We start from the raw sequence: 16,889 nt of genomic DNA, 5'->3' as shown, positions 1-16,889 counted from the left end.
ATAAGTTCTAAGGTCTCAGGATAGTTACAACGGCTACACCACCTTCAAACCGAAATGCATTACCCGTGCGAACTCACAAGAGGTCCTACCACCAGTAAAATTACTTATGTATATATTTACATAGACTCAAATTCGGTGCAATCAAACATCTAAAAATATTATAGAGTTTTATTATACAAAAAAATTACAGATAACATATACAACTAAACATTACTTATAACACTTAAAACTAATATTAAACTAATCAGGAGATTGATTTTCGATTTCGGATTTCGTTTTCCTTAGACTTAGCCTGTGTTCGACAAATAGCCATCTGCAAACGAGAAGAAATAGAAGTTTTAAATTGGAAATTATTAAATTTAAAATTAATTGATGTTTTAATTTAAACAGAAAGTAATAAATGATTACAAATACTTTTTTTAAATTTGAATTTTTAAGAAGATCTCTGTAATTTAGTCTAATTAAATTGGTTAAGCAATTGAAATTTGTCTAACATGAAGTGAGCTCATTTTCCTATTGTTTTATATTCGAAGACCCTAATCCCAAGTTACGTGGTATTGATTCTTGTGTCCTTGTTTTCCTGAAGTCCACTCCGAATGGATACTGAATCCGGACGGCGCCTATAGACATAAAATCAACTATTCGACCAAGAAAGATATGAACCGAGAGATTTTTACACTAACATGAAAGCTCCAACAGCTGGTAGAGTCATGAGAGCGCCCATCAGAAACACGGCCCCCGGTAGAACTTCCATTGTGGACGTGTAGACTTTAGTGTAGAGCGGTACGTATAGTAATGGCATCAGATTCTCGGTCAAGCCCACGACTGAGTTCATTTTACCTAAAATATATTCGTAAGATTAAAATACATATTTCAGAAGATTAACAACTATATTTTGGATTCAATGCCCCGCCTTTCTTTCTCTTGAAACCGAAGCCATATATTGACTACGGTAAATGATTACCCATTAAAGCAAAAGTGCGAAGTTAGCAAAATATGTGTGACTGGTTTCGTCAGCGATTGATGACGTCAGCCACACCGACTTTATTCTATTCGTTGTTACCTTCCATAGTGACGACAATTAAGACTAACTTTTCAAATGAATTCCATTTATTGCATTGCAAGTGTACAACGATAGCAACAGAAAGCTCCGCAGCGTTCGGCTGCTCGAGTCGGAATGTATTGTGCATGTTTATAATAGAAAAATGGCGGAAGCTTAGTTAATTTTCTTGAATACCGTTTTAAGCAATTGTTTACACGCGTTGAACTTATAATGAGTAACCAACAATATCAACATCAAGGAAATCGTTAACTTTAAATAATCTTAGTTAACTAAATAGTGATGTTGGGCCGACATACACTAAATATATAAAGTCTGATAATCGAAAAGAAATGATTTTGAATAACGTTACCTAAATGACTAGGGTTTGATATTAATTAGGATATCTAGTTTATAAAAAACTCAAATAATATTATAGTATTCTGCAATGTCTATTAAAGTCTACTAAATGAAAAGTCTACTTTGGATTATATTAGCTGTGTAAATGAAAACCAAATACTCAACGTGGCCACGTTGGTATTTAAGTTCTTCGTATTCGATTTAATTTATTCAAGAGTCATGAGTACAAAAGTTTTCTTAATATTTGGAACGAAGTTCCTTATGGGACGATGCGGAGGGGTACCCTAACCGGGAAAAAACGTCCGTAACGTAAGATTTTTATTAGTAACGCACACAGTGTACGACTTAAGTTTGTAATAACGTACAAACTAGTAATGCACACAGCGTGGTTGCGAAACCTACAGTATTATTTTCTTTATACCTTGAATAGAACTTAAAATTAATATTTTTATAATAAGGGACTTCGTTCCTATCCGGTGTCCCACGACGCCACACATCTTTTTTTTTTACAAAATTAGTTTAGAATTTGATAAATCACCGCTTTTTACCGAGTTCATCCGGCTGCACCATCTTGGAGAATATAGACCTCATTGCCAAAAGCGCTGTTCCATTCAATATTTCAACCAGAGGCGCTGAAAATAAAATGTATAAATTTACTAGCTGGTCCGGCAAACGTTGTTTTGCCGTATGAATTATGTCTAGGAAAGATAAATAACCTAGATACCGATTGCAGCGCCATCTGTCGGGCTGATTTGTGAATCTAAACCGTCCAGGGTGCCACTCAAACGCATACAAAAAAAATCATTACAATCGGTCCAGCCGTTTAGGAGGAGTTCAGTGACAAACACACGCACAGAAGAAATATATATAAAGATACATAAATAAGCTAAATTTCAAATAAAATTTTGTAGAGGTCGTTTTTACGCAAAATTAAAAATATTATTAAAAAAATATGAATAACGCAATTGTGTTAAACATGAGACTTACCAATAAAGAATATTTTATCGTTCGGTGCAAAACAGTAGACGAAAGATCCCGCTATTTTACTGATCGTCGATATTATGCCCAATATTGAGTCGTCCCATTTGAGGTATTTGCTAAAGAATAATATCGAGAAAATTGTACCTGGTAAGGAAGTGGTGGACGTTATTGATATTAACATTATTAGTAGCAGGTGGGTTATAAAGTTTGTGATAACGAAGCCCATAAATGCAGCGTCTAGTAGCTAAAATATTGCTGCCGAACTTGAAATTTTAGATTTAAACTTCCTATCCTTATTTATTTAACTCGGTATTTAAAATCGAAACATTAATTGGATCTAGAAAATATCCCTTGATCAGTTCATTAGAAACAAAATATATAAATATATAATGTTTTAATGCATGGGCTCAAAGTTGTTATTTTCTGTAATGGTGACGCAGCTATTTTGAATACTTGTTATATTAACGCTAATACATATAATCTATGGGCTGATAGTAGTAGTAGTGAATAAACGATAATTGTGATATAGCTAATCTATTCTATAATATAACTAATCTATTCTATGATATAACTATTCTATACTGTATATACTATACTAATTTATTCTAGTTCTAATACTACATTACCTACCTACCTACCTACATTAAAAGGTTTAAAGTTCAATGCAGATCCAAGCAGAAACAAGAAAAATTGTCAAGATTTGTTTGTTTGTTTGTTTGTTTGTTTGTTAAACATCAACATTGTGTCTTAAAGCTTACCAACTGTGTGCGTTACAAAGTTGTATGTCTGGAAAATACTGAATTTGATTTCATCCCAGTTGAATCGGTAGCGGGTCGACAAATATAATATAGATACTTCACCTGAAAAGAATAATTTTATTTGATTCGATTAAATCATTGTGAAAAACGAATGAAAACCTAAATAAATATGTTTAGGTTCGAAAATCATGTGTGATCAATGATAAAATAAAGAGAAAAGAATGTAAGGAAAAATGTAATAAAAAATTCATAAAAAAATGTCGTTTATATTTAACGTGAAATTCCAGAAGAGATCTAATAGACGTGGATTTTCTCCCAAGATTATATGAGACTTTATTCTGTAAGTTTTGGTGGCCTTTTTTTATTGCACTTTTATGTAACATACTCGAGACCTTAGAACTTATATCTCAAGGTGGGTGGTATTTAAGTTGTAGATGTCTATGGGCTTCGGTGACCTCTTAACACCATGTGGGCCGTGAGCTCGTCCAACCATCTAAGCAATAAAAAGTAAAATAAAAAAAACTCACTGGGTGAACGAACTCAAAGTTAGCCAGGTGTTAACCGGTTACCGTGGAACACAAGGCGAAAGCCACAACCCCCTTAGAGACGATGTCTCAATTGTTTTTTTTTTAAATATGATTGTAGGATTACTGGTGGTCCGGCGGCCTTTCCAGTTTGGCCTTCCTTTTCCACCAGGACAGATGGGCGAATAAAGGCTCAGCCAGAAGGGGTGGGATTTGTTAACATTTGCCCGAGCGCCTCTGAAGGAGACCTAACAACTCAAGAGCAACTACTTCGCGAATGAATCTACTACCGGATCGGAATCGCGATTCGTTGAGAAGATCCGGCGAGAAACTCAGCGGGCTAGTCTCAATTGTGTTCTATCACGCCCCATGTGTTACCTACCTACACATTCGCGCTTGCAATGCGCCCTAGCATGAGTTCTTATTCAATTTGGTATGATTCGGTGGTGCAATAGTTAGCTGCCCTGGCTATCGCGTCGAGGATCGTGGGTTCGATTTCCACATCGGTCAGGCATTGTGCGATGAACAGGTCTATTTGCTATTTGTCTAAATATGTATTATTATCTATATATTCAAACATTTATTTACGATTGTCAGTCTCTTGTACCAATAATACAGGGAATCCTAAATTTGGGCCCGATGACTATGCGTGATTTGTTTCCAGTTATTATCTTATATCTTTAAACGAGCAATTCTTGTGTATTATTAAATACTTATAAAATTTGAGTTATTGTTATATAGTAAATTTTACGACTTCATTTTTTATTACACGACTTCATTCCTTCATCGTGGAAATATGCGTGTTTTTATCGTCCTAATCATGTCTTACAGCGTCCATATCAGAAGGTTGATTCGTAGAGCATATCAATATCGATAAGCCAGATGATGATGCAATATTTTGTAAAGAAAAAAAAAAGAATCTAATCACTGATAAAGTTTGTCTGATATCATAATAGATTAATAGGAGTGTACTGGTGGTAGGACCTCTTGGGAGTCCGCACGGGTAGGTACCACCACCCCGCCTATTTCCGCCGTGAAGCAGTAATGCGTTTCGGTTCGAAGGGTGGGGTAGCCGTTGTAACTATATTGAGATCTTAGAACTTATATCTCGAGGTGGGTGGCGCATTTACGTTGTAGATGTCTATGGGCTCCAGTAACCACTTAACACCAGGTGGGCTGTGAGCTCGTCCATCCATCTAAGCAATAAAAAAAAAAAAAAATAACAGTACGTTCCATGCTCTGAAAGCCGTACCCTTAATATTCCGGATACGATTTGTCGATTGGGATGATGCTTCGATTAAAATGCATGCTGATATTTCCAATATTTTAATTAGCCGCATTCTATTATTTACTGTATATTTTTGGTGCCGCCAATTGTAAACGAGCAAGTCCCGAATTAAGTTATTAAATCTTTAAATCGAATTAAGTTATTAAATTGAAGTCGTCGTGGCCTAACGGATAAGACGTCCGATGTTTAACGGCCGTCTGGTGTAGTGGTAAGTGACATGGTCACTACACAAGGGGGTCGCGGGTTCGAATCCCGCCAAGGGAAGATATTTGTATGATAAAGATAAATGTCTTTTCCAGGGTTATGGATGTATATTAAATATATGTATGTGTATAATAAAAATCTTACATTTATATCCGTTATCTGGTACCTGTAACACAAGTTTTTTACGAACTTATCACGGGACCAGTTAACGTGGCGTGATTATTAGTAAATATTTATTTATTTATTTATTCGTGTTGAGCGATGCACCGGTGTTCGAATCACAGGTGGGTACCAATTTTTCTAATCAAATATGTACTTAACAAATGTTCACGATTGACTTCCACGGTGGAGGAATAACATCGTGTAATAAAAATCAAACCCGTAAAATTATAATCCAGATGACGATGCAATATTTTGTAAAGAAAAAAAAAAGAATCTAATCACTGATAAAGTTTGTCTGATATCATAATAGATTAATAGGAGTGTACTGGTGGTAGGACCTCTTGGGAGTCCGCACGGGTAGGCACCACCACCCTGCCTATTTCTGCCGTGAAGCAGTAATCCGTTTCGGTTTGAAGGATGGGGCAGCCGTTGTAACTATACTTGAGACTTTTAGAACTTATATCTCAAGGTGGGTGGCGCATTTACGTTGTCAATGTCTATGGGCTCCAGTAACCACTTAACACCAAGTAGGCTGTGAGCTCGTCCACCCATCTAAGCAATAAAAAAAAGATATGAATCTACACAAACAAATTTTTATGTTTATTCAACCAGTATCTAAAATAAACATAACTAGAAGAATTTTAAAATAACAATGCAATACAGTTAACAATGTCAACTCTCTCAAAGTCGTAATTATAAATATCAAAGAAGCACTATGTTATACTAGCTTTTGCCCGCGACTTCGTACGCGTGGGATAGTTACTTTGGCATAACGCTAAATATTACCTGCCCATTCATTTACGTAGAAAGTGAAAATATTTTTGAATTATAGAATGTTAAGAAGCTATTTAAACCCCTATTTTAAAACATTATTTATTGGTGCTCCACTTGTATTGTGCCTTGACGTGATATTATGTAGCCTATATATAGCCTTTCTCAATAAATGAGCTATCTAGCACTGAAAGAATTTTTCAAATCGGACCAGTAGTTCCTGAGATTAGCGCGTTCAAACAAACAAACTCTTCAGCTTTATAATATTTGTATAGATGTACATGTTAAAATACCGAACCACGTAGATTTGTCGTTTTTTAAAAATCAAAGAATGACGGAATGGTAGAGGTAATTTTAATAGAGTATTTTGTAACTTTAAATTACCATCGTTCTGAATAAGGTGTGAACAACATTAATTTAAAGGCATATTACGTATAAATATCTTATCTATAGTTATTAAAATGCTTTGAAAGATAATATTTAGGTTAAGCGTAATATTATGTTAAATGTGAATAATATCTTCTACTGCGATCTCTTTTTTGATAACAATTTTTTTATTGTTTAAGTCAGTGCGTTCATTGACTGCCCATCTGGTGTGAAATGTTTACTAGCGTCTTGTGACTGAAACCATTCAATTGTCTTGTCCAAATACTGCACACGCTTCAAATCGAAACAAATAACACGGGTCAACACCAAATTTGACTTTGATTGCAAAGCATAAAATTTCGATATTTTAGATCGTAATTAGACGAAAAAAAAATACATGGTATAAAACAGTTTGCTTTTGAAATTTAATAAATTGACCACATATGAAACAAAACGCATCAGCATCGTATTTACACTTTCGTGACATTTTAAGATTTTCTGGGCTTGTACAAAACACCTGATCGTTGTTTATGACTCGAGTGCCATCTAGTGGCACTGTGTAAACTTAAACACCCCACTCTCATAGCGCGGTTTCTTTGAAAGTATTAAAATTAATTAAAATTTTATTATATAAAAAAATTGAAAAATGAGTATTATTATTATCACAAAAGCAAACTTTATACCAAAAAAAGGTAATTTATTTTCGTTTTTGTGAATAATTAACCGGAAAAATCTAGTAGGAACGTTAGGACAAATAACGATTTTTTTTGTAGAGTTGTGTAATTGCTTTGCAGCAGATACAAGCATGATGGTGGTGGTTACAATGAGTTCGAGTAATACCACTAGTAAAAACGCAAATGTGGGATATTATTTCCAAGGATGATTACTGTGATGTAGATGACTGATCATAACCTACATACAAGTCAAATCAAATTACAACAGCCACGCTTTCAAAGCTTCACTTCAGCTCAGCTTTAGCTTTAAATTCTACATTTACACTCACGGAATAGATAAATAAGGTTATTTATCTAGAATAGATAAATAAGGTTATTTATCTATTCCGTGCTTACACTGTTTTAAAAGTAAGAATTTTTAGCTGATTTCGTATTAAATAAAATGTGTTAATATGTCGCTTGATTCTCTTACCGTTTTTAATTTTAACCCTTTAACTGCCATGTCAGTCACTGGTGTCCTACGCGGCGCACTGGAGTAATTACGTAGATTTCTTTTACTAAGCGCCTGGATTGCCTAACTCGATTGTTCTAGTTGCTCTATTGCCTCTATTGTTTGTTAATGTGTATTTTAGTGTTTAGGGTCTCTTAGAAATAAATTCATTCTCAGTATCGTTCGGATTCGTCTTTCCCGGAGTCTACTAGAAATCCCGGTGCCTTAGTAAGAAGATCGAAAAGAGAAATCGACATAATTAATGCGCCACGTAGGGCACCGGTGACCTACATGGCAGTCAACGAGATATATCTAAATTCAAGAAGTGAGAATCCAGCGAATTTCTCGCAAAAAGAAAATAACTAATAACGTACGTACCACAACCTAATTATTGAACTTTATCGTCAAACGGCAAATAAGAAGTCGCTTAGTGTAATATTTTATCACTAATTTGTACGAAATTAAGTAACTCAGATAATAAGTTTCATTATTACAACTTTACAAAATTTCTTATCGCATGGTTACGTTGTTAGTTTGCAGCTGACCCAAACATTGGGCCATAAATTCGAAGATTATTTTTTGTCAGCGTATTTATTCTATTTACTTTGCATGGTTTGTTTTCTACTACTAATGAGCTTATTGTTTTATATTTAGGCGGCGATGGAATGCAACATATCGGTCGAGCAACAATAACAATCAGACGAAATAACATATTAAATTGGATATTGAAAAGTTAAGTAATATTAAATGGTCGATTAACAAATCGATTAGGCGGAAAAGTATGATAGGTACACATTTTTGCGTTATATAGACAGACGGAGACGTACAGCCAGTTGTTCTTCCAGTGGCTGTGTCTATACACCAGGGATATTTGTACCTATTAAACTTTTTCGTGCTATTTCATTTAATAATCAACCAATTACTATTTAAACTACTCTTTTTTACATACAGTCGGCTGTCCCAGTTTTGGATGTATGGAATTTAAGGATATGGTGAATATCTAGGGTTGATCCAATTAATTTTTAGAGAGCCGTATTTAACAAGAGAAGTTGAGAATTTTGTGTCGGAGTGTCAAAAGTTCAGGGTGTTAGTTTTAAATAGGTAAAAGGCCTAAGTCTCACCATCGAATGACAACAGAAGGAAATAGAGAATATTATTTGCTATATTTAGGCATGTTTATATTTTATGCCTTTTTTATAAATCGACAATGGACTTGTGGTAGTTGATTACAGCTGCTAAGAACATTTTTAGCTTTCAGTGTCATCCGTTTTACGGTGAAGGAAGTTTGGATCTAAGTTCAGCAAATAAGTTCATTGCTGGAACCAAGACAAATGAGCTTTCTATTGGGTCACCTGAACCTCAAGGTTCAATATTTGCGTTTGGTCGTTGCTGTGGATCTTGCCTCAGGTGCTTTAACGTTGGGATTGATGGGCGGACAATCAACCGAACACTTGTTTTGAATATTGCCCAATTAGTTCAATAATTGGTATAAAGGCTATCTCATACTTCATATACAGCTAGATCACAATCAAAGTAGAAAAGTGATTGGCGTCTCTTTTGTCCTACTACCAGTGGAGATAATGTATCATAGACATTGAACTTACCATACATTGGTCCGAATAAAACTGTAACTACTGCCAGAAGAATACAAAGACGGACTCTTCTGTTGTTCGGTGCTTTCTTGAAGACAACACCTACTGTATCCTTAACGTTGGCAAAATCGAAGAAGGTTCGAAAAAAGTGGCGTATTCCTTGTTTATCGTACTGAAATAATACAATTTAAAGTAACTCCTCAAAGTAAATAATTGCAGTACAGATTTTGTATATAAAAACACAAAAGAATCATGAATCACTAAAATTATTGAAAATAAAATTTATTTAATGCGGATATAAAATTTAAATGATTTCTCTTAATACAGCTGATGGGAAAAATGGGAATACGCATACAGAATATACTCGTTCTTTGGTACATTTAGTAAAGCTTATGGCAGTATTAAGAGGGAAGGTCTGTAGCTTACACATAAAAACTTATCGTCTTAAGAAAAGCTGTCACCTAATTGAAAAAAATATGTGATAAGTTTGGAGGCGAACTTATGAAGGCTACTGGACTTAAGCTAGGCGGTTTGCTGTCACATGTGCCGCATGTGTTATCAGAAAATGTTTGTGTTACTCAACAGCAGTTTACGATTAAATGCGCAGTGTAGGATTATATATTAAGTTGTCAACTAGCTCTTTTCACGCAGTCTAGAAGTGTATTCTAGTCTAACCTCAGTTATTATTGTTCGGCTCAGAATTCACTAGTGTAAAACGAAACATCTGTACGTACAACGGTACAAGGATTTTAGACAAAAAAAAATTAAAATTAGAGTCTTAAATATCTAAAATAAATTTCAAATAAAAGTACAAGAGAGGAAATCGACATAGAAGAGACATTGTTACATAGAAAGAGTGATCAGACTAATCTTGGTGAACGGGGGAACCTGAATTTTACTCCTACAGAAGAAGATAAACTCGTAGTTGCAGAGACAATAATAAAATGTATATGGTTTTAGGTCCATTCTAAAAGGAAGAATGAAGTCGGAGAGCAAAAAAATTTCCTGAAAATAGAGAAGCCAATAGAGAAGCCAGTCAAATAGTCAATAGGGAGAATTAAAAGATCATTTGGTTAGATTTGAGGCCTCTCATTTGAAAATGGCTGGAGAGGTGTCACAGAGTTTAAAATCGTTAGATTGATACTGCAAAGGTGGAAATGTGTGATTTTCAAGTCTCTGAGATAGTGTAAGGCTGACTGGTAGTGTTCTGTAATTTCGAAGGCCAGGCAGAAATAAAGCAACGGCCTAGTCTAAGTCTCTATGTGAGCCGCGTTATCGAGTAGTACGTGTCATTGTAATCAAATTATTGATGACGCTTAGGCAGTTTACCTTCTTTTGTTCTTTATTTCTCTTTGGATCCTTCAATACAAATATGCTGTACATAACATTCAAGCTGTGAATTGCACCAGCTAGTCCGTAAGATCCGTAATAACCGTATTTCTTCAAGAGTATGCCGCTGAGTCCCATACCAACCGGAAATCCAACTGTCATACAGAAGTTTAACAATCCCATTCTGTAAGTACGGTCTTCATCGGATGTAATTGCAGAGATATATGAAAAGGCAGTTAAGATACCTACGCACCAACCACCCGAAAAACTTTCTAAAATAGCTTCACTGAACACGAGAACTTCTACGCTTAGCTCGTGAAAGAAATAAACATTTAACATATTATTAATTGTAATCAGGAATTGCCCAAATATTGAAATTGTCAGAAACACTTTCCTGTGTCCAGTTTTGTCGGACCATGCTCCGACTAATAAGGCGATCACGCATGGTATCGTGGCGGAAATATAAGTTCTTTTAGCCATTACAGACGCTAGCAGTTTCTGAGTCTCTTTTTCATACTGATTCTGACTGTTGACATCAGAATCTTGCAGCTTTAGGGAGGTGCAGATTTCATCTGAAAAATTTAAGTTCACTCGGCAAGCTTTTTCTAAGCTTAAGTTTTGCGTTGTCAACATTGAAATAAGACTGGACATGATGAGGAATAACAAACTTGCTTCCACTGTCATGTTTTTGATTAGATGGCAGAATTTAGCACATACGCTTGGTTGTGAGACTTCCTTAACATCTTGGCTTCTTAATGGATCATCTTCAGTGAATTCATCTTCCTGTTTTTCATTTAAATTTTCTTGATTACCGCCTGTCATTTTGTTAATCAATATAATTGAAGACTAACATTCACTTCCGTCTAGAACGACGGCACTGTCTGAACTGATATATTGATATTGTTGGGCATTATAATATATTATGTGCGAATCAAATGATAATGCTAATCGCAAGCTAAGTAGCATTTTTTGTAGTGACGAATTAATTATGTTTAGTGTATATTATAGTAAATTCGATATCGTAAAAATTATACACGAAAAGGTTCACGTGTTTCTAGTAATCAGCGTTAATAGATAAAAATATATTTATTTGATACTTATTGATAAACACAGTTATGTATCTTTGAACTTTAATTATATATTTATTGACTTATAGACTTTGTCTTTGTTCTCTTAATCTAAGTTAATTAGTTCAAGGCGTTAAAGACAAAGCGTCAATTGAAGCAAAGAGTATGCTTCAATTTTCTTATCTATAAACATTTTTTTAAGCAGAGTGTAAATTCTTTATATCGTCTTTCGATATAACGTAAAACTTTCCATAACGTAGAAAATAGATATTAAATTTTGGTTGTTTTACTACAATATCAAATAGCTAGTTTACATTGTCAATGACTTTGATGTGTCGAAATTTTTAAAACGCCTGAGGTCGCTTTCATATTCATATCTCTCTTTCTCTGTGTGTCTCTGTCTCTCTCTCTCTCTATTTCTTTCTCTTTCTCTCTCTATCTTTCTCAATCATCTAGAGCACATTTAATGTTGGGCCTAGTTATTTTACATAGTTGGCAGCTCTCGTGTCTTTATCAGTCGCAAAACAACTTTGAAACAGTTAACAGAAAAGCGTTGTGTGTTGACGTATAAGCGAAAAAGGATATTGGAAGGCATTTAGAGTTAAGTCCATCGATTGTTACTACTTTACTAGAGCACTAGAGATTTACTAGAGCAATGAAAAACTTGCAAGGGAAGCTACAGGGAAAGTCTTTCAAAAAATAAGGAAGACAAGGTTTTGAAGATTGAGACCATGCAAAATTATCGTAGTTTATCAATCAGCCTTAAAATAATGAACTCATCTCGAGATCAATTGTTAAAACCGTAGCTGAAGAGCTTACCAAATAGGCATTGCCGACTTTAAGCCATCAGAAAGTTAGCTGGGAAAGTTTTAACATCGCCATATTGTTAGCGTTACCGTCTAGCGTTAACGGTTAAGTTTATGAAGAGAACCGAGATTCTCATGTCTATACGAGTACCACTAACGACTGGATTTATAAAGTCTGGTTTAAATAAAGAAAAAATATTCTACAAACGAAAATTTGGATGCTGACGAAATGGGACTTATTTCTGTTTAGAGCGTGGACTGTATTTTAGTGTGCTAGTTTCAATAGAAAACTAGATTCAGAGCGAAGGATTTTTATTTCTCGATTTACAATACGTGCACGTACGACCAGAATTTTTTGTACAGATGCAACTAACAGTGTTGCCATAGTTATTAGTGTATTCCCACATTTAAAAACGAACATATAAAATTGTATGCATAGGATTACCCTAAAAAATTTCAACGTAACGCCTATTAGGCGCCTATTGTACTTTAAAAGGCAAAGTATAAAAATGTACCGGAAGAAAACTCTGTAAAGAGCATGCTATCTTGTGGCTGCTAATTTCGATGGCACGAAAAAAAACATTTATCTCGTGGTCATCGACAAATCGAAAAACCGTTCATGTTTTAAGAATATAAAATAGTTTCCAATCACATATAAAGCCAAGTCAGCATGTTTAACATCACAGTTATTGGAAGCGGATCTGACAGATTGGGATGCTGAAATAAGAGTACGGAGCATCTTCTTTTAATAGGAAACTAGCTGACCCGGCAGACTTCGTAGTGCCTCAATCGATAAATAAAAGACCTAAACTTTTGTATAAAATAAACTTAAAACAAACAAAAGGAAACCGTCCGACGGGGGACACATCAAAGGAAAAACAAAATTGTTATTTTTATTTAATTCCGAGCATTTTCATATTTATCTACTTTTAAACCTTCTCTGGACTTCCACAAATAATTCAAGACCAAAATTAACCAAATCGGTCCAGCCATCCTCAGTTTTAGCGAGACTAGCGAACGGCAATTCATTCATATATATATATATATATATATAGATTATCTCCGCTCACCTTCTCATATCCAATCTTCAACAAATCATAAGGAATCAAAATATGGAATTGTCATTTTTCGCAGCTGAATCTACTACCAATTATTTAGCGAGCTATTGATGACGCTAAACTAGTCCAAAAGTTTTTATTATCCAATATAATTCCAATTATAATCCTATAATTGGAAACGTGTTCATGTAATATTAAAATAATTTAACACATTGTAGTAAATATTAGAAGTATTATGATTGGAATCTGGTTATTTATTTTTATTTATTCCACATTACGAAAAGAAATGGTTCCTTTGTTCCTTGAATTTTATTAAGATGTGTTAAGACTGTATTAGCGATTGAAAATTGGATAATGACTTCAAATTTTTAAATAACTTTAAATATTTTGGTAACTATACTGTTAGATTGAAGTTAAAGATATAAAATTTTAATCCAGTGCAATAGCTTTATTAATTGTCATAAGATGTAGTTCAGATGCGTTTTCTTAATATCCCAAAGCTGTGGAGTGCTCATCATGGTAGCAGCATGGATTAGAGTTTAAATTATAGTACATTTACATATCTAGTCAAGTAATTAGACAGATCAACTTCAAGACTAGGTAAATTTAAAGAGTTGCCGAATTCTAATTTTATTGTATTGTGAATGTCGCTGCTAATCTTAATATACAAGATTTGATTGGAATTAAAAGAAAGGCTTTTGACCATTCACAATATTCTTGTGAATGTTGTGAATTCTTGTGAATTCTTGTGCACCTATTGAGACGCTTATATGAGAATGATACGGCCTCGGTGCGCGCGGATGACGTTCTCTCTGGTAACTTCCATCCAAGTGCTGGGGTTCGCCAAGGTTGCATTGTATCGCCGCTCTTATTCAATGCGTACACAGAGATCATAATGCGCATCACTTTGGAGGACTGGACAGATGGTGCAGCAATTGGGGGGTATAGGATTGCAAACTTGCGATACACGGATGATACACTTGAGTTTGGCTTGAGGATTAATCGCAGTATGACCAAAGTGATGATTGTCGATCGCGCTAAGAATAACTTGCCGGACGTGACTCAAACAGCGGGTTACGACGTGGTCCAGTCCTACATACATCTTGAGGCTTTAATCTCAAATAATGGCGGATGCGTGGACGAAATCAAAAGGCCCATGGCTGTCACGAGGTCGGCGATGGACGGGCTGAGGAAAGTATGGAGAAATAGAAACATAACCAAAACCACAAAGATCAGGCTCGTTAGAACACTAATATTCTCAATATTTCTATACGCTGCTGAGATGTGGATCGTGCGAGACGTGGAAAGTAAGAAAATAGACGCTCTGGAAATGTGGTACTGGAGAAGAATGCTTGGAGTTTCGTGGACCGACTTTCGTACAAATATCTCGATAATTCAGGAACTCGGCATTAAGCAGCGTCTATTTGCTGTAGTACAGTCTCGAATGGTAGATTTCTTTGGACACGTTTCGCGACGAGATGGCCGGTCCATAGAACGCCTCGTTATACAGGGAAGGGTTGATGGTACAAGACCGCGCGGGACGTCACCAATGCTGTGGACCGACTAAATTAAATGTGCAGTGGGAAGTCCCCTAAATGAGTTCAGTAGAATGGCCTCAAGCAGGGAGAAATGGCGGGACATCGTGAGATGCATCAAGTCTGCCCCTTCTAACACTACATGACGATCACGACCACCCTGTCAAGAGTGACACGATTGAGAAGAAGAAGAAGCATAAGTTTTGTGGGTTGATTCTTATCACACCATGCTATTCATTGATCGTGGAATTCGTTCGTCAACACGTGTAAAGTACGAATAAAAAATTTGGAATTTGTTTGTGGTATTCGAATACTGGCATATTCTCTTTGCTCGATACTAGTATATTGGGTGTCTTATATTTAGGCCACAACTTTGATTAGACGAATGGACCAACCCATATAACCTTATAAGCGTGTTACCATTAGTCAACCATTATGCACTTTCCAAACTTACCTTGTTTCTAAACATAAAATTAATTGTTTCAGACATAATTTGATATGACCATTCATATTTTTGTGTCAAATGATCTGTTTTACGAGTATATGTCAAATAAGTTAATGTTAAAATCGATATCGAAGTCAATTTGCCAAATTTTAAAACAAAACAAATACAAATGCATGTACTTACATTCACAGAAGGCTTGTAGACATCTTTTAATCTGTACTTTATGTACCACAGATTCACTAGATGAAGTATAGTAGAAATCGTGTAAACTGTTAAATATCCGAAATTCTTCAATACAACACCCGATGTACTCAATCCAATAGGTATACCAACGTATGTGAAAAAATTCACTAAACCAAGCCGATGCGTCCGATTTTCGTTTGTAGTAACATTACTTATGTAAATAAATAGGATTAGGAACATGCCGCTCCAACCACCACAGATCGCTGGAAAGAATGCGTCGAAAAAAAGAAGAACTTCTACAGGTATATCAAAGAAGATCACATTTATAATGTTACTAAGGCATTGAAGTATCTCGCCGACTACGGGCACCATCATTGGCAGTACCCTTCGTCCAGTTTTATCGCACCAGCTGCCGATAAATGGTAATATTACACACGGTAACAGAGATTGTAGGACGCTTCTCCAAGCTAGGCGATCTGCTAGATACTGTTGCACTTGTTTCTCGTAGAAAGTCACGTTTTGTGAATTTTGAAGCCGAATCGCGTCGCATATTGCACTGTCGATTTTGAGACTAACGCGACAAGTTTTTTCCAAGCTTAGCGTCTGCGTTGTGACAGCTGCAAATACACTAGAAGACAATGCAATAAATGCTACGGGTTCCACTGTTATAATATTCTTCAATTCAATAAAACGTTCAACCACAGTCTTCCTTTTGAATTTACCGTTTTTCGAATTCAGTGGTTTGATTTCTGGATCCTCTTCTGTTTCTTGTCCAGCCATTGCTGCTAGATTTACGTTCTTCGAATAAAAGTAGTAATTTAAAGTAATGCACACAGTCACTTGTTCTTGATATGAATGCGATAGTACCCTATATCGTAATACATAGATAATTGATAGTATTGTGTGTCCAATGATAACTAAGGACCATAAAATATAAATACTACAATGTAATTCGTTGTCTAGATCAAATACATATAACCTACTTGCTCAATAAAGATCGTTCTGTTTTGATTGGATATGTTAATCAGTTACATTTAATTCACTTGATAAATAATTCCAAATATGATAAAGTTCATTTATAATTCTGAAAAGCAATGTTTGTTATTGTGCTTGAAACGTGAGGTAACTACGAAGGATAGGGCGAGTTTTTCCCATCAGCATGGTTCTGATCTGCTGACGCACTGCCTTTATACGTGGTGGCCCTTTATAGAGCTACCGCATAGGGGGTCTATTGCTGCGTCATTTGAGTCACCTTCT

General features: G+C 35.3%; 1 protein-coding gene across 2 annotated transcripts; it reads right to left on the bottom strand.

Moving 5' to 3' along the window:
- Nucleotides 1–154: 154 nt before the first annotated feature.
- Nucleotides 155–16,636, bottom strand: LOC101745464 (lysosomal proton-coupled steroid conjugate and bile acid symporter SLC46A3). 2 transcript variants are annotated; one of them, XM_004924688.5, is made up of 7 exons: nt 15,633–16,636; nt 9,222–9,381; nt 3,139–3,240; nt 2,387–2,524; nt 1,948–2,031; nt 684–840; nt 155–313 (listed from the first exon to the last, which is right to left on the bottom strand). In XM_004924688.5, exons 1-7 carry the CDS (start codon nt 16,410–16,412, stop codon nt 241–243), a joined length of 1,494 nt encoding a protein of 497 aa, XP_004924745.1. In that variant the 5' UTR covers nt 16,413–16,636; the 3' UTR covers nt 155–240. The 2 variants fall into 2 exon arrangements, with proteins under 2 accessions (XP_004924745.1, XP_004924744.1); XM_004924687.4 differs by lacking the exon at nt 15,633–16,636 and adding an exon at nt 10,539–11,605.
- Nucleotides 16,637–16,889: the final 253 nt, after the last annotated feature.

The sequence above is a fragment of the Bombyx mori genome, chromosome 22 (genome assembly GCF_030269925.1).
Source record: "Bombyx mori chromosome 22, ASM3026992v2".
Classification (NCBI taxonomy): Eukaryota; Metazoa; Arthropoda; class Insecta; order Lepidoptera; family Bombycidae; genus Bombyx; species Bombyx mori.
Note: the sequence above shows the minus strand (reverse complement) of the source record. Positions and strands in the feature narration are given on the sequence as shown.